At 37.7% G+C, this 19,615-nt stretch overlaps 1 protein-coding gene across 1 annotated transcript; it reads left to right on the top strand.

Annotated features, from left to right (window-relative positions):
• LOC145766823 (uncharacterized) lies at nt 1–4,686 on the top strand. Its single transcript, XM_082578528.1, has 4 exons — nt 1–55; nt 1,386–2,017; nt 2,132–3,853; nt 4,150–4,686. Exons 1-4 carry the CDS (start codon nt 1–3, stop codon nt 4,684–4,686), a joined length of 2,946 nt encoding a protein of 981 aa, XP_082434654.1.
• The last annotated feature ends 14,929 nt before the right edge of the window (nt 4,687–19,615 follow it).

Below are 19,615 nucleotides of genomic sequence, written 5' to 3'. Positions count from 1 at the left end.
ATGCTGAACTATGCTCCGCCTGTGGTTTTGCACGTGAAACGAAAGCTTTACTGTGGTCACGCAACAGTGATTACAGAGAAAATTTAATATATACTTTTTACGTTTGATCGGGTGATTCACTGTGTACCGTGATTCACTGTACCCCGGCCTCCCCTAATCGGTGTAGGTTAGCCAACAATGTTTACCTTTTTTAAAAGGAAACACTGTTCAGTTTGTTTTTACTTCTGAACATCATGTCGAAAAACAACCCATGCTAAAACATAGCTTGAAGTACAGAAAAAGGTATAAGCAACAAAACGTGAAAACGTGGTTGAATCCGATATAAAATTATAAGTTTGAAATTTGGCTTGGTTGCTACACTGCAATCTCCTTTGCTTTTTTTTTACTGCGTAGGCCTACACTTGAAACTCGATTTGCATGAGCTTGTCACAATCAATGTGCAAAGCCTCGCGTCGGGCTGCTTTGCGTCTTGACAGAATGTGCTGTTTTCAGTATGGAATTCTTGAGCGGTATGTTATTATCGGGTATTGACCTAAAGTAACCTCTGATGACGAAATCTGTATTATGTAACGTGTTTTCTACAACCTTCGGCCCTACGTGACATTCTAGAGACTTCTGTTGTTTACATTTAAATGCTACGTGACCGACGATGAGTTCGTGTGATGCAACACTACGTTACCTTCTCGAGGTTACTGGACTGAACAACCAACTATATAAATAGTGGTGTAGTTTGTGTAATTATTATTATGGTGATTATTATGAGTTGATTATGAGAGGTGTGCTATGAGTTGTGGATTGGTAGTTGATGCAGAAATTAGAGTTATTTGAGAAGCCGTTCGTTAAAGTTCTTCAAGAAGTCAGATTATCATTTCGCTAGTAGAATTATTCGACATTTAATTGACTGCTTTTCGGTTTGACCCATTAAACTACGTCATTGAACCTTTCCAAGTCTTTTTCCTGGTAAGAGATAGAAAGAAATCGTGACATTCTGGGGGCTCGTCCGGGAACAAACCGAAAAAGGATTTAACCGAAGAATACCGAAGGTTTATTGAAAGAATAATAAATTAATGTCAAGATGGCGGATACTGTCAAACATGAGATGATTGAAGACTTAGGGAGCATGGCTGAACGAATGGGGCTGACTGGTAATGAGAAGTCTCAGTTTGTGATGGAAGAGTATCACAAGATAATGGCCCAAAAAGCTCAGCGAGAAGCTGACGAAAGAGAAGATAGAAGAGCTGCTCGTGAAATAAGTAAAGCAGAGCTTGAAGCTGAAGAAAAGCGAGCACAACTTGAAGCTGAGGAAAAGCGAGCACAACTTGAAGCTGAAGCAGAGGAGAAGCGGGCGCAGCGCGAAGCTGAAGAAAAACAAGCTCAACGAGAAGCTGAAGAAAAACAAGCTCAACGAGAAGCTGAAGAAAAACAAGCTCAACGAGAAGCAGAAGAGAAACAAGCACAACTTGAAGCTGAGGAGAAACGGGCGCAGCGCGAAGCAGAAGCTGAAGAAAGAAGAGCGCAATATGAATTGGAAAAGTTAAAACTTGAATTAGAAAGACAAAAGCTGGACATTAGTGAGCGATCTAATTCTACTAATGATAATGCTCGAGATGTTATTGTGGCGCAAGTTAGACGTCCAGATTTGCCATCATTTGTTGAAGAAAAAGATGAGTTGGATAGTTATTTGTTAAGATTTGAAAGATATGCTACAATAGCCAAATTGGAGAAGTCGACGTGGGCTACCCAGCTAAGCATGTTATTATCGGGACAAGCTCTTGATGTATATTCAAGACTTTCGCAAGAAGAAGCCATGAACTACGACAGATTGAAGTTAGCTCTGTTAAAGCGATACAATTTTACCGAGCATGGATACCGTCAAAGATTCCGTGAGGCAAAGCCTGAAAAACACGAAAGCCCAGGTCAATTTATTGAACGTTTAAGAAACCTTTTGTTAAAATGGTTTGAACTTTCGGGGGCCGAACAATCATTGGACGGATTGGCAAACCTTATAGTTAAGGAACAATTCACAGATTCATGTTCAAAAGATCTGTCTGTTTATTTAATGGGGAGAAGTCCAAAGACTCTAGAAGACATAGCCAGTGTGGCGGAACAGTACTTGGTTGCTCATGGCAAGAAATTGGCGCATAAAGAACCATTTCGTCGCAATACTGACAAAGGTCATACCAGTAGTTTTCACAAGAGCCTTTCTACCAGTGAAATTCGTTGCTTTAAATGCAATGGGATAGGTCATAAAGCTATTGATTGTCGAACTAAACCCAGGGATGGACGAAGGTGGTGCAATTTCTGCAGTAGATATGGACATGAAACGAAGGAATGCAGAGACAAGCCGCGTTCTCAAACCACAAATCAGCCGCCGAGGAACGTGACCGGTACTGTAGCTCACCGAGTGGGATGTGCTATCCAAATTCAAACTTTATTACCAGAAGAGGAGATTCCAGATGAGAGTGGTGGTTGGTCAGAAAGGAAGAAAATGGAAGATATATCTGAAGAAAAACAAATTAACACTAATTTGCCCATAGCGGTTGGAAAAGTGGGACATAAGGAGGTGAAGGTTTTACGGGATAGTGGATGTACCGGTATAATTATTAAAAGAAGCTTAGTCAGTGAAGATCAATTGACTGGTAAAACGGGTCATACCACGGCAATTGATACCACTTTAATTCAAGGACCTTTAGCGAGAGTGCATATCGATACTCCTTACCTTACCGGAATTGTGGAAGCCTTATGTTTGGAAAGGTGTTTGTTTGATCTAGTGATTGGTAATGTGGATGAAGCAAGGGCACCTGGTGAACCTGATCCGGAGTGGGATATATCTGCCGCCGCTGTTACGAGGGCACAGGCAAGGAAGAGGGAAGATAATGTAAAGCCTCTAAAGGTAGCTGAGGTACAATCCAAATTAACCGTTACGAGGGATAAATTGGCTGAGATTCAAGAAAACGACCTGACTCTGAAGAAATTTATTAATATGAAAGAGCCAATTAAAAGAGGAAATTTTGAGGTTCAATATGAAAAGTGTAGAAAAATCCTTCGTCGAAAACGTAAAAGATTAGATACCGGAGAAGTATGGAGCCAAATTGTAGTGCCAAAGGAATTAAGAAAACAAGTGATGAAGATTGCTCATGACTCCATTTTTGGTGGACATATGGGTGTAAAAAGAACGGAAGATCGAATCAACACCAATTTCTTTTGGCCAGGGATGCATAGTGACGCTGTGAGCTTCTGTAGATCTTGTGATATATGCCAGAAAACAGTTTCGAAGGGGAGAGTTGGAAGAGCTCCTTTAGGGAAGATGCCGGTAATTGACCTACCCTTTAAACGAGTTGCAATCGATTTGATAGGACCGATTGCTCCCGTTAGTGATGACGGTCATCGTTACATTCTGACCCTAGTAGACTATGCCACAAGGTATCCAGAAGCTGTACCATTGAAAAGGATAGATACTGAAACTGTAGCTGAGGCTTTGATCGATATTTACAGTAGGCTGGGTATTCCTGAGGAGGTCTTGAGCGACCTAGGAACACAGTTTGTTTCTGATTGCATGAACGAGGTATCCCGTTTACTTTCCATTAAGTCACTCAGGACTATTCCATACCATCCCATGTGTAATGGATTGGTGGAACGTTTTAATGGAACACTAAAGAAGATGTTAAGGAGGCTTTGTAGCGAACAGCCCAGACAGTGGCACCGATTTATTAATCCCTTGTTGTTCGCGTACAGAGAGGTACCCCAAGAATCAACTGGATTCTCCCCCTTTGAACTATTGTATGGGAGGACCATTAGAGGGCCAATGAAGATTCTAAGGGAATTCTGGACCAATGAATTCGATTCTTCAGAAGTAAAAACTAGCTATCAATATGTTTTGGAACTTAAGGAACGCCTGGAAGAAACTATGAAGATTGCCAAGGAAGAGCTAGAGAAAAGCCAAATAAAACATAAAAATATTTTGACCGGAAAACGACAAGGAAAAACTTGAAGGAAGGGGACAAGGTGCTGATTTTGCTGCCGAGTGACAACAACAAATTGTTGATGCAATGGAAAGGCCCTTACCAAATTAAAAAGAAGGTCGGAGAAAATGACTTTCTCGTTTCTCTTCGTAACAAGCTAAAAACGTATCATGCTAATCTTTTGAAGTTGTACTATGATCGAGATGAAGACGCTAAAAGCAAGAAGCAAATGTTCCAAGATTCTTTACAAGTGTCAGAGCCCATGGTGACATTAACAGGATTAATGGAACATCAAGATAACGAAGATTATAGTGTCGATGATGATGAGTTACTAGAGTTAGGAAATTGCCATAGAAGAGAGAATATCAACGATGTGGTTATTGACTCCAAGCTGCCGGACGTACAAAGGAAAGAAATCAATGATTTAATGAGGAAACATAAGGAATTATTTTCAGATCTACCTGGAAAAACAAAAGTCACTAGCCATCAAATCAACGTGACCACTGATATACCAATGCGTTCTAAACCTTATCCTTTGCCATACGCTGTTCGAGAAAATTTGAAGAAGGAAATGGAAGAAATGGAACAGCAAGGAATCATTCGTAAATCGACATCTCCATATGCTTCACCGATTGTTATCGTGAAAAAAAAGATGGATCCAATCGAATTTGTGTCGACTATCGGAAGCTCAATAAGATTACACTCGGAGATCCAGAACCGATGACCACGGCCGAAGGTTTATTTCAACGCCTGGGTAAGAGCAAATATTTTACGAAGATTGATTTAAGTAAGGGTTATTGGCAAATTCCAGTGGAAGAAAAGGATATTCCCAAGACTGCTTTTGTGACGCCAGATGCAATGTATGAGTTCATTCGAATGCCGTTTGGTATGAAAAACTCTGGCGCGACTTTAGTGCGCGCAATCAGAAAAATTCTATCCGGAATGGATAATGTAGAAAGTTACATTGATGATTTGATTATACACACTAAAGATTGGGACACACATCTACGGACACTCGACGAACTGTTTGGGCGCCTTCGTGTCGCTAATTTAACAGCCCGCCCGTCAAAATGCGTTGTTGCGACCAAGGATGTGGAATTTTTGGGTCATATAGTGGGATATGATTGGATTACGCCAAATGAAGAAAACCTAAAGAAAATTCGTAACGCGAAACGTCCCAAGACTAAAAAGGAGGTGCGTTCTTTCTTTGGCTTGCTAAGTTATTACAGGGATCATATTCCATCTTTTGCTACGATTGCTGCGCCTCTAAGTGATCTAACTAAGAAGGGGATGCCAAACAACGTAATGTGGAAAGAAGAACAAGAGAGAGCGTTTCGAACACTACAGGAAAGTCTTCTGCAAAGACCAATTCTGAAATTGCACGACCATGATAAGGAATTCATCGTGCGAACCGATGCATCAAACGTTGGTATTGGAGCAGTGATGATGCAAAGACACAATGACAAACTATATCCAGTCACATATGCCAGTAAGAAGCTAACCAATGCCGAACAGAAATACTCAACGATAGAAAAGGAATGCCTTGCAATAATTTGGGGCATTAATAAATTCCGTCTGTTTCTGATGGGAAAACCATTTATTTTGCAAACGGATCATAAGCCATTAACTTTCCTTTCCCATGCCAAATTTCAAAACGATCGGATAATGCGTTGGGCTTTGGCATTGCAAGTGTATGACTATCATATTGAAGACATTCCGGGCAAGGACAATATTGTGGCCGATTATATGAGTCGAATAAACATTGATTAACTTGACAGTTGCTCAGCTGCATACCGCTGTGGCGAATAACGTTTTTTTTTTTGGTGTTTTATTTTGTAGTGTGTTTTGTATTGATTGTGTTGCTATATTGTTTGCAACAATATTCTAAGGGGGGGGCGTATGTCACAATCAATGTGCAAAGCTTCGCGTCGGGCTGCTTTGCGTCTTGACAGAATGTGCTGTTTTCATTATGGAATTCTTGAGCGGTATGTTATTATCGGGTATTGACCTAAAGTAACCTCTGATGACGAAATCTGTATTATGTAACGTGTTTTCTACAACCTTCGGCCCTACGTGACATTCTAGAGACTTCTGTTGTTTACATTTAAATGCTACGTGACCGACGATGAGTTCGTGTGATGCAACACTACGTTACCTTCTCGAGGTTACTGGACTGAACAACCAACTATATAAATAGTGGTGTAGTTTGTGTAATTATTATTATGGTGATTATTATGAGTTGATTATGAGAGGTGTGCTATGAGTTGTGGATTGGTAGTTGATGCAGAAATTAGAGTTATTTGAGAAGCCGTTCGTTAAAGTTCTTCAAGAAGTCAGATTATCATTTCGCTAGTAGAATTATTCGACATTTAATTGACTGCTTTTCGGTTTGACCCATTAAACTACGTCATTGAACCTTTCCAAGTCTTTTTCCTGGTAAGAAATAGAAAGAAATCGTGACAGAGCTAATTCCAATCTTTTAACTCAATTGTAAACTTATTTGTATGAGCCAATCCTAAGCACACTTGCAAAAACATTGACTGCAATAGGAAAGTAAGGAAATGCAATTCTTGAAATGAGCGCTTGTGGTTGCAGATTTGCTATATAAGGACCAATAAGCTGCCAATGTGACAGTTACACTAAAATCTCATTTAGTTATTAACGAACAGTTTAAAAAACTCCAATTACAGCAAAAGCATATTCCAAGTTGGTGCAAACGAGATTACACAAAACAAATAGCCTGTCTGCCAGGTCTTTGGTTTTATGGGCTAAGTTATAAACACCGCGACAGTCCTTGATTTTAGCCAGCAAACAGTTTTTGCACAGATCTGAGTTCATTCAATGTGGGCAGCTTAGAATGCTTAACTTGAATATCCACAGCCGACCGATGAGTCTGCAACCACTTTTGAGTTGCCGCAGTGCCATTCCATAAATGAGGAGGTGGTCCATTGATGCTGATGAACAACAATGCTGAAACAAGTGATATGGTCAGCCGTGATCGTAGCGGTGTGATGACCAAGTTCATTTGTGAAAATCCACGTTCGGCTTCAGCAGAACTTATAGCAATCATGTTTAGTACTACGTTCTTGAGTAACTTTATCGTATTTGGTATATGACAAGGATTGTCAACATAGCCTACAATTGAAAATCGGAAATAGGAGTGATGACATGAAATATCTCCTCTATTTTTCGTAATCTCTGCTCCCCTTCTTGCCATGGAACTTCGACTGCAGCAGGCCATAACTCTGGTACAATACTGTAATTTCCAAGCTCTTCACAGAATTTTCATTGTTGGTGTCCACCATCCTGCTTCCAATGTTGTCAACCAAAGCTTGAATAAACCGATTACGATCAAAAGAAGGGTAGTCTCTACGTCGAGCTTTGAACTGGTCCAATGTTATGCCTTTAAAGGAGTAGTTTTTTGTACTTCCGGGACTCAAGTTAACAACTTCATCAAACGAATACTTTCCTTCTTGAATAGCTTTTTTTATTTGAAGTAGAGAATTAACAGTCCATTTGACATGACGATTAGCTACTACGAAGTTGATATTCCCAGTCTGGAGAGTTTCTGAGTTCTGACAAAAGTGATAATTGCCGAAGACAATCTTTTAAAAGCGCCAGATCTTCTACGAATTCCTTGGTGGTCATTTTGATGCAGAGACCTCTGAACATGGCCCGATCTGTTGCTCTAATATTCTTCCTTTCTGCGAGGGTTGTGAAGTGCTTATACAATGCTGGGAAACTATTCCACAGAGCATTGATAGCACGATGTGAGGACGCTATCAACTTATGTTCGTGTTTTTTTGCAGTTCTGTTGTGAGAAAGCTGTTAAAGTGTTACTTGTTCAGTCGAGAAGTTGTTGTTCAGCCAGAAAAGCTGAAAAATGGAAGCTTAAACGAGCCCCCCCCTACATCAAGCCTTTTCGTATTTCGGGAAGCTGAGCCCCCCCGAGCCCCCCCCCTCAGGAATGCAACCCTGCTCTTGACGCAGGGCCAGTTACCAAAATTGACAAAGTGAAGTTTTCCGATTGTTGAAGTGTTGTTGCAGGGGAATTAATCCATCCACTAGGTGCCGCTGGATGAAGAGCAGTCCTGAAATGCGTTGCTCAAGGGCACACCGCGAGAGTCGAACCAGCGCTGCGTGATTTTGAGCCGAGCGCGTAACAACTGAGCTAACGGGACGGACTTGTGTGAAAACATTTAGCAGATAGGAGGCGCCTGCGGCAAACAGCTGCATGTTGAGGCGAAGATTCCAAGATTTTATGAGATCTTACAAAAAATTGCAGACTACATAATTGCTTCACCGAATTTGATACTAAAATCCATAACTCAAGGTTAGGGATGGTAGAAGTAGGGGATTGCTCACTCAAAAAGAAGGTGGACAACTGGAGGGTTATAGTGTTATGACAAAATGTGGCGCAATTACAGCTTGAGGTCTACCGACATATGTCGCATACCCAGGTGCAGCGTATGTGATCTGGCTGCGTGTGTACAAAGTGTGTATTGCCAAAATAAATGTACAAAAATATATATGGAGTGGGGCTAGTCGGAAAGTTTTTTTTTTAAAGTGAAATTTAAAACAATTGGTGCATAACCTGACAACTTGAAGCGGCTTAAATTATCATCTATGATGTCCTCTATCATACAACCAAAAGTAAGTATTGAATCAATTCAGCTTTTAATGAAAATTTAAAATAAACAAACATACAATTGATTTTTCAACTAACCCCATGCCTGGGGTTAGTTGAAAAACGTCAGTTTAATGCCTACTAAAATGAACTGGATACTCTTTTTTCAACAAACAAACATTTACATGGGGTTGTAAGCAAATATGTTTACTTGTCTTAAAATTAAAATGCAATGAATTCTACATCTAATCATCGGAAAAATATTTTTTCAATAAACGCATTGTTAAAACTTGTGATGCCGCATATATAGCACTTTCCAAGTTATTCAAATTAAAATTTTACAATGTATGTCTGCTTAAAACAAGTATACATTGGAACTTATACTACTTATTATCATACCACGACGATATACTCGTATCATACTACATAGTTATGCTGTTATTAAAACATTTTCCAACTAACCCCACCCACTATTTTCCAACTAGCCCCCTTAGCATATGACAAACTATTTTCCTAAAATATTCAAGCATGGTGCATTAAACTAAAATTTGTTTATTTCTTAGTGTTGTAGAACACCTACAGTTGACACACACCAAAAAATTTCTTCCTATCTTTAACGATATCGACGCATGAGATGTTTTTAAATACGCTAAAAAATTTACTTCGAAAGTAAGAAAACACAAAATTGTCAGCCAAACAAACATACCTTGACTCAACAAATCGAAACTAACATGGATTGTGTGTTTTTATAAACTACTTCACATGTTTGCAGTAAATATTTAAAAAAGTTATGGAGAGTTAAAAAAATGATCATTTTTCAACTAACCCCGCCTTCCAACTAACCCCACTCTCCCCTAAATCATGCTTATGTAATGCTATACTAGTTATAATAATGCAGCAATAGATTTCACGCTACAGTGGTAACAGTAGTAAGCCTCACACTGCTGTAGTAAGGTTCTGCCGATGTTCTAGCATCTCAAACCTCACGCAAAATATAGCATTTTATTTGATAAAAATGAATTTACGTAAAAGCAAATAAAACTTTTTGCAATTCTGCCAATTTTTAAATTTCGCAGTGACCCTCCAGCTGTCCATGTCGCAAGAAAAATCAATAAAGCGAGTCGTCCCGGTATTCCACTGTCCCTACTCAAGGTTTTGCCACCTTCTCCCGTTCATTAACGTGCTGGTAGCTGCTGGTAGGTTTATATGGATTTTTGCAGTTAGTAGGCTACCTTTTTCGTCCCGGACGTGTTGATGACGAAAAATAAAATGATTGATTGATGATTGATAGTTCGGGAAATGACTGCTTCGACGTGGCCATGTTCGACTCCAGCCACCCGCACTTGCTGTTGTTTCTCTGGGCAAAAAACTTTACGATAATTGCCTCTACCCAGTGATCGATTTCGAGTAATGGGTAGTAGCCTACCAAATTTAAGTCATAAGTAGAGTAGACAACCGGAAACAGACATTGCCGTCTGCTGCAGCGTGGGTCAGGTGTAGAGTTGTAAATGCAAAAATAACGAACCGTTTTTTTTTAAAAAAAACGTGTTTTTTTTCAAAAAAAACTTGGGCCAAAAAAAACACGCGTTTTTTGGTTTTTATTGTTTTTTTTGTTTTTTTTCATATTTTTCTGGAAAAGTTGCAAATTTTTTGCAATTTGTAGCTTAGTTTCATTATAGTGCTCTTGAAAAACATTAAACTAGTAAAATTGGTTTTATTGGTGTGCTGAAATTCCAAAGTGTGTGTGCTTGGCAGCAGCATATGTTTTTTGCATAGCCCTATAGCCTACGTTGTTTCACTTTCTTTTTCATTCTCAGGCATGTTTGTGGCAGTAGACCTGACAAACATTTAATTAATGCAATTTGATACATGGCATAATGTAGATGAGTTAATTTCTTTTTCCTTTTATGGAAGTGCCCTTTATGGAAGTGCCCTTTATTGAAGGTAGCCTACGATGCTAGTATACCGGTAGGCCTACTGGTTATTCTTGTACACACTCAATGGGTTGACGAAATTTTGGCAAAAACAAGATGGCAGTATTCAGAACACACATTACCTTGTTTGTGGTAATTAATTTACTAACGCAAGCTATTGCCAATAGCTTGTTTAAACATGTTTTTTAACTGATAGCTTAACAACGATGTATAAATTGTATATGCTTTATAAATGTTGAAACAGAAGTATTATTTTCGTGTGTTGTAAGGTCTTAGACACTTTGTCATTGATGCTTCCTGCAGATCATTTGTGACATAATGCAAAAGATCTTATCACTGATATTTTTAGCTGTCAAAAGTAAGCGAATTTGTCAGAAAAGGTTTAGGTTAATGTTCCTTTCAAATGCCCACCACCCATGTTAACTATTGCTAGTAACTACTAACCATGAATGAAGAAAATTTCCCTTTAAAGTGGAGTTTTTCAGCACTGCTCGCAGTGTTCACATAGTGAATAAATGCTTCATAATACTTTTCCTGACAAGAATAAAGTTTTACCCATATTAGGCTACCGCAATGCAGGATAAAGATACAAAACAAACATCAAAGATGAAAACTTATTTTATTTGGGAACTACGCTGGAGTAAAAAAGAGTGAGAATTGACCTCTTGTCGTTACGCACCAATAAAACCATGATGCGTAACTTTAATTTTTTTTTTTTTATTGGGTAGAGGAAAGATTGATGAAAAGTTTGGCAAAAACAGAAAAGTGCTAAAGTCTCAAAGTCCTGAAAACTACAGTAGTTCAATTTGGATGGATAAGTGCAACCATACTTCTTTTAAAAATGTCTATGACAGCACAATGGTGTGATTAAGGGAAAACAAACATGACTATGACATCACAAAGGAGTATTGAACCTCTTCAGGGAAAATAAAAAGCATCAAAATGTTTCCATCTTTCACTACATTTAAATGTGATTTGGGATAAAAGTTGGGGCTTTAGCACTACACTGCTTTTGCCAAACTTTTCATCAATCTTTCCTCTACCCGATTAAAAAAAATTTTTTTTTTTAAAGTTACGCATCATGGTTTTATTGGTGCGTAACGACAAGAGGTTAATTTCTTTTTATCTGAAAAAGTAGTCGCCAAAACTTGTTTTAATGTTCATAAACAGATAGCCCACCCCAGAAAACATGGGGTAGAGGTAAAAATTATCCAAATATGTTGAGCGGTTCTTGAGATATTGCCATTTTTCTATTGCTCCTTATCTATGAAGCCACCTAGTGGCTAAGGTTACTTCACTTATAACTCGAGAACCGCTTGTGTGATTTTCATCAAGTTTGCACCAAATGCACATCAACTGGAACAACCTCTTGGCGTTGTAGGTTACTGGAAAAGGTGTGGAGTGCTGGTCAACAGTGCCTTTGTTAAATAGAAAAACAGGACACTGACCACCTGGTCCTAACATGCCCATTAACCAAAATCCCAGGTGGCTTCGAAACTGTACACGAGTGTGGCACTGCATTTAACAACTGGCTGGACCAAATTACAGACAATACTTGAGATGTGCCAACCATAGGACACTGTTACTACTATTTGAGACAGTGAGAAATCTTTATGGCTCGTGTGTTGAGACTTAATGAAATATATATGATAAAAATACGTATATATGATAATGATATAATATGATATAATATGATATAATATGATATAATATATATGATAAAATACAAATTATGTAATGAAATATATATGACTGGATTTATACCTAAAGAAATGAATGAAACTGTTTTTGTCAGACTACCAAAGAAATCCAAAGCAAAGAACTGCAGTGACTTTAGAATATCAAGTTTGATCAGTCATGTACTGAAAATTTTGTTGAGAATAATTTTATTAAGAAATCGAAAATCTATTGAGAATGAGGTTAGCATGACTCAAAGTGGATTTATAACTGGTAAAGGAACACGAGAGGGTATACTTAACTTCAGAACAATTTGTGAGAGTTACAATGCAGTAAATAAAGATGTATATGCATGTTTTATTGATTATGAGAAAGCATTTGATAGAGTTAACCATGAGAAACTGATTCATTGTTTGTCCAATATTGGTATGAATGGCAAAGACTTACGTTTTATTATTAATTTGTACTGGAATCAAAAAGCATTTATTCGCATGGAAAAAGATTTATCTAAAGGAATTGATATCAAGCGTGGAGTACGCCAAGGATGTGTACTTTCTCCATGTCTTTTTAATTTATATACAGAAATGATTTTTCGATCAATTGATGATATGAAAGGAGTAAAAGTTGGTGGCTTGAATATAACAAATTTACGCTATGCTGATGATACTGTTCTGTTGGCTGAATCACAAGAAGATCTTCAAGAAATATTGGACAATGTTAACTCAATTGGTAAAGAATTTAATATGAAAATTAACACTAAAAAGACCAAATCAATGATAATCTCAAAATCACCAGACACCACAGTACTCCAAATTATAATTGACAATAAAATTATACAAAAAGTAAAATCTTTTTCATATCTTGGTCATTTAATATCTGAAGATGGGAGGTGTGACCATGAAATTCTTAGACGGATAGAAATTGCAAGAACTACATTTGGAAAAATGAAAAATATTTTAACCAATCAACGTTTAAATTTATCAACTCGTCTCAGGATCTTAAAATGCTATATCTGGTCGACCCTATTATACAGTTCTGAAACTTGGACAATATCACAAAAAATGGAGAAACGGATCGATGCCTTCGAGCTCTGGACATACAGGCAAATGTTAAAAATTTCATGGAAACAAAAAATCACTAACGATGAAGTACTCTCCAAATTCAATTCAAGCAAAATGCTCTTAGAAACAGTCAAAAGAAGAAAATTGAAGTATTTCGGACACACAATAAGGCAAAATTCATTACAAAGATCATTAATAGAAGGGAAGATAAACGGTAAAAGAAGTAAAGGCAGACCAAGAATGATTTGGACAACAAACATCACAAAATGGACAAAATTAAGTTATGAATGTGCAGTACGCACAGCTCATGGTCGAGAACAATGGCGCATTGTATCCAACCCTCCAGACGAGGAAGGAACAAAATGATGATGATGTTGAGACTTGGGATCTACAAAATTGCAATGAAAAAATAGGCCTATACCAGACATATAGTCTGATTTAAAGTAAGTTATACGAGTTATGAGACTGTTTCTTTGTTGAAAGAGACACTATAGCAATGAGTTTACCCTAATTGCTGCATATTGTGACATTTAATGTCAAAATAGGTAAAAAAAACAAAAAAAACAAAAAAAACGAATAAAAAACAAAAAAAACGATAAAAAACAAAAAAACGAGCTCGTTTTTTTTAAAAACAAAAAAAAACGTTTTTTTACATCTCTAGTCAGGTGTATGTAGGAAAGCGTACACCGATGCATAGCGCTCAAGTCCGCTTTCCCGCAAATGGCCGCAATGCATGATAAAAATAATAAAACAAACAAACAAATTTTTACTGTTAGCAAGTAGGCTAGCCTAAGTTTGGTGACTATAGAAATTATTTATATTTTTATGAAACAAAATAGTTTCATCAATGTAGGCCTATCATTTGAAGGCTTTGATATGCGTCTATCATGCAATGCATGCGCGGCTTGACATTTCGCAAAAAAATACGGAGCTGACGTAACCAACACGCCTGAGCGCATATTGAGGTCAACAAACTTCGGTGCAAGTATAGAATCCGCCACCCTAGTCAAGATGACGTCACAAAACGGACGCAACTACTACATAAGGGGTGAAAAAAAGGAAGCTGAAAAGCGGCGGAATGAAGGTGATAAAGCGGAATGGATATGGATTTTTTAACAATTTTACTGTGTTTTTACAATAAAAACATTAAACCAACGTCGAGTGTTGAATATAACTACCTAGAATGACATAAAATTTACCAAATTGCATCAATTCAGCTAAAAATTTACCCAATTAAACTTTAAAAATAAAAATATGAAACGTTTGCAACTAAATGTGTTGTAGCTATCTAATTTCTGTTCGCATTTTAATTTTACATTAAAATAACCAATCAAACGCAACTGCAAAGAGTATGTCTTGCTTTATGCACCTGGAAAGTTTCAGGTTTATATCTTATCTACAAAACGGGCAATCGTCGTTCAAACGTAGCCGCTCGGCGACACTTTTTTCCAATGCATTGTAAAGGCGAATCGATCCTTATTCAGTATAAGCCACCCCCTGTTTGCAGTGATCGGTAAATAGTGCTTCAACTAAACTTGCTGTAGTTTTCTCGTTTCTGCTCGGATTTTAACAACTTTGCCATCGTTGGAAAGCACGATCATACATCTACACGAATCAATTAAACAGTAGCACAAAATAGGACCTAGCTTTATCTTGTAATAACTTAAACTTCACCAACTTGTAACGATTCTCAGCAATTTAATTTTTGCAATAAAATCATTAAATCTTTGCAAACTAAAAGAACATGTCTTGTTTTATGCACATGAAAACTTTCAGGTTTATATCTTATCCACAAAACTGGCAATCGTCGTTCAAACGTAGCCGCTCGGCGACACTTTTTTCCAATGCATTGTAAAGGCAAATCGATCCTTATTCAGTATACGCCACCCCTGTTTGCAGTGATCGGTAAATAGTGCTTCCACTAAACTTGCTGTAGTTTTCTCGTTTCTGCTCGGATTTTAACAATTTTGCCATCGTTGGAAAGCACAATCATACATCTACCCGAATCAATTGGCTACAAATCCAAAACAAGTACTATCTTTATCTTGTAATAACTTAAACTTCACCAATTTGTACCGATTCTCAGCAATTTAATTTTTACAATAAAATTATTAATCCTTTACAAATTGAAAGAGTATGTCTTGCTTTATTCACATAAAAAGTTTCAGGTTCATATCTTATCTACCAAACGAGCAATCGTCGTTCAAACTTAACCGCCCAGCAAAGCTTTTTTTCAATGCATTGTAAAGGCGAATCGATCCTTATTCAGTATACGCCACCCCCTGTTTGCAGTGATCGGTAAATAATGCTTCCACTAAACTTGCTGTAGTTTTCTCGTTTCTGCTCGGATTTTAACAATTTTGCCATCGTTGGAAAGTAAAATTATATATCTACCCGAATCAATTAAATGCAAGCACAAATTAAGCACCTAGCTTTATCTTGTGATAACTTAAACTTCACCAACTTGTAACGATTCTCAGCAATTTAATTTTCACAAGAAAATCATTAATCCTTTACAAATTGAAAGAGCATGTCTTGCTTTATTCACCTGAAAAGTTTCAGGTTTATATCTCATCTACCAAACGAGCAATCGTCGTTCAAACTTAACCGCCCAGCGAAGCTTTTTTCAATGCATTGTAAAGGCGAATCGATCCTTATTCAGTATACGCCACCCCCTGTTTGCAGTGATCGGTAAATAGTGCTTCCACTAAACTTGCTGTAGTTTTCGTGTTTCTGCTCGGATTTTAACAATTTTGCCATCGTTGGAAAGCACAATCATACATCTACCCGAATCAATTGGCTACAAATCCAAAACAAGCACTATCTTTATCTTGTAATAACTTAAACTTCACCAACTTGTACCGATTCTCAGCAATTTAATTTTCACAAGAAAATCATTAATCCTTTACAAATTGAAAGAGTATATCTTGCTTTATTCACCTGAAAAGTTTCAGGTTCATATCTTATCTACCAAACGAGCAATCGTCGTTCAAACTAAACCGCCCGGCAAAGCTTTTTTTCAATGCATTGTAAAGGCGAATCGATCCTTATTCAGTATACGCCACCCCCTGTTTGCAGTGATCGGTAAATAGTGCTTCCACTAAACATGCTGTAGTTTTCTCGTTTCCGCTCGGATTTTAACAATTTTGCCATCGTTGGAAAGTACAATTATATATCTACCCGAATCAATTAAATGCAAGCACAAATTAATCACCAGATTTATCTTGTGATAACTTAAACTTCACCAACTTGTAACGATTCTCAGCAATTTAATTTTTACAAGAAAATCATTAATCCTTTACAAATTGAAAGAGCATGTCTTGCTTTATGCACCTGAAAAGTTTCAGGTTTATATCTCATCTACCAAACGAGCAATCGTCGTTCAAACTTAACCGCCCAGCAAAGCTTTTTTCAATGCATTGTAAAGGCGAATCGATCCTTATTCAGTATACGCCACCCCCTGTTTGCTGTGATCGGTAAATAGTGCTTCAACTAAACTTGCTGTAGTTTTCGTGTTTCTGCTCGGATTTTAACAATTTTGCCATCGTTGGAAAGCACAATCATACATCTACCCGCATCAATTGGCTACAAATCCAAAACAAGTACTATCTTTATCTTGTGATAACTTAAACTTCACCAACTTGTACCGATTCTCAGCAATTTAATTTTTATAAGAAAATCATTAATCCTTTACAAATTGAAAGAGTATATCTTGCTTTATTCACATAAAAAGTTTCAGGTTTATATCTCATCTACCAAACGAGCAATCGTCGTTCAAACTTAACCGCCCAGCAAAGCTTTTTTTCAATGCATTGCAAAGGCGAATCGATCCTTATTCAGTATACGCCACCAGTGCCGGTCTTTGGGGTGTGCAAACCGTGCGATCGCACAGGGCCCGCAAATTAGGGGGCCCGCAATTTACTCAGAAAATGCAGTAATTTTTGTCATTTCCAATGAAAAAATTCAATTCGATTCACAAGCAAGTACCGGTTTCCTTGAAGTCAGTTGCGGCTTTAGGAATCAGCAACAAGAAAACATGGAGACTCAGCTTTATTTCCGAAAAAATGCCAAAGAAAACACGATCTTATCCTTCTGCTATGCCACCGGACAGTACCATTTTACAGTAGTTATTCATACCCAAATTTTTGTTGAACATGCGCTCAGAATGCACAAAATTCAAAGTAATTTTTCAAAGTTTTCTTGGGGAGGACACGCCGTCAGGCTTCGCCTACCGGCCGTTTAACCCCCCTCCCCTTTCAAAATACTTAGCTACGCTACTGAATTGGATCATTGTCATTGGGGCCCGCAAAGCACATTCCGCACAGGGCCCGAAATACCCTAAAACCGGCACTGACGCCACCCCCTGTTTGCAGTGATCGGTAAATAGTGCTTCCACTAAACTTGCTGTAGTTTTCTCGTCTCTGCTCGGATTTTAACAATTTTACCACTGTTGGAAAGTACAATTATATATCTACCCGAATCAATTAAACACAAGCACAAAGTAAGTACTATCTTTATCTTGTGATAACTTAAACTTCACCAACTTGCACCAATTCTCAGCAATTTAATTTTTACAAAAAAACATATTGATGATAACGTAGGCCAAAACACAAAATTCCATGAAGCAAGCAGAGAATAATAAAGTTTCCGAAGCAACTGACAAGTTGGTTTCCATAACATATCACTTACGATGCACTGTAGCTTTGTAAAATTAACGTTCTGATCTCTTTTTTGAAACAATGAAATGATAAGTTTTTTAGCCTACTTGGAACCTCTGACCAGAGCATTGGTCCCAATACCTGCATGGACTTCTTGCCAAATTCTGTGTTTGATCTGTTTATAAAATAATTGTTGCCTGTTTGATATCTTTAATTTAATTTGTTTAATGTTTGTTTAATTTAATGTTTAATTTGGTAAATTTTATGTCATTCTAGGTAGTTATATTCAACACTCGACGTTGGTTTAATGTTTTTATTGTAAAAACACAGTAAAATTGTTAAAAAATCCATATCCATTCCGCTTTATCACCTTCATTCCGCCGCTTTTCAGCATCCTTTTTTTCACCCCTTATGTAGTAGTTGCGTCCGTTTTGTGACGTCATGTTGACTAGGGTGGCGGATTCTATACTTGCACCCAAACTTCTTACTTGAGCAAACAAGGAACGGTATCAATCAATAATTTTATTTTTAGTCATTAACGCGTCCGGGACGAAAAAGATACTAACTACAAAAATTGATATAGACCTACCAGCACGTTAACGAACGGAAAAAGGTGGCAAAACCTTGAAAGGTTTAAAATGTGCCTGAATGAAAAATTATGTAGTAGGCTACCGGTATATACATCAGTAGTTAGCACCGCCACAAAACCCAAAAAACAAATAGCAAAAACAGAGAGAAGCACCACACATGTAGTAATGAATGACAGCCTAATGAAAAGTGCTGTGGATTGAATTTTCCAGGGGCTGTAGCCTACTTACCTATATCGCAATCATAGCGAGAAGCCATAGGCCACTAGATCTAGATATATTGGTACCTCATATATACACGATAGGCTATACTAAGCTCAGCACCTGCTCTCCTGGGCCACATTGAAACGGGCTTTTGCCTGAGGATGGGTTTCTTTTATGTTTGATTTTCTTTCTCCATCCTATTATTATCACTGCTCATCCACATCAATATTGGAACTGGCAAATTTAATCCACAACACTTTTCATTAGGCTGTCATTAATTACTACATGTGTGCTTCTCTCTGTTTTTGTTTTATTTTTTGCTATTTGTTTTTTGGGTTTTGTCACTTTTGTGGCCGTGCTAACTACTGATACGGTATATAGCCTACTACATAATTTGGTGCTCTTCCACAAGACGCCCTGTTGGTCAACCAGACAAAATGATGACGTCACACATTGGAATGGACTATTATGAAGGAGGAAGTGCGGGGTGGAAATTGAACGAAATACACCAGAAGGAAATTGTCTCCCATTCATTCATTTCTTGTTCAATTTCAACAAATTTGCTATTGTTGGAAAGCACAAGCATAGATCTAACCAACTAAATTAATACCAAGTCCTAAAATACTACTAGCTCCATCTGGTGGCCACCTAAACTTGACCAAATTCAAACCATCACCAAAACTTCATTTTAAATGATAAACAATCTAAATCAAATCTAATTAAAAGAACATGTTACTGTTTATTGAAGTGCTAACTTTCATTGTTATATCTTATTGAACATGCGCGCAATCGTTGTTCGAAGACAGCCCCCCAACGAAGCTTTTGCCCTATGCATTTCAATGGCGAATCGATCGTCTTCCAGTTCACGCCCTGCATGTTCACGATAATTAATTGTCTCCCATTTA

The sequence above is a fragment of the Aplidium turbinatum genome, chromosome 3 (assembly GCF_918807975.1).
Source record: "Aplidium turbinatum chromosome 3, kaAplTurb1.1, whole genome shotgun sequence".
NCBI classification, from domain to species: domain Eukaryota; kingdom Metazoa; phylum Chordata; class Ascidiacea; order Aplousobranchia; family Polyclinidae; genus Aplidium; species Aplidium turbinatum.
Note: the sequence above shows the minus strand (reverse complement) of the source record. Positions and strands in the feature narration are given on the sequence as shown.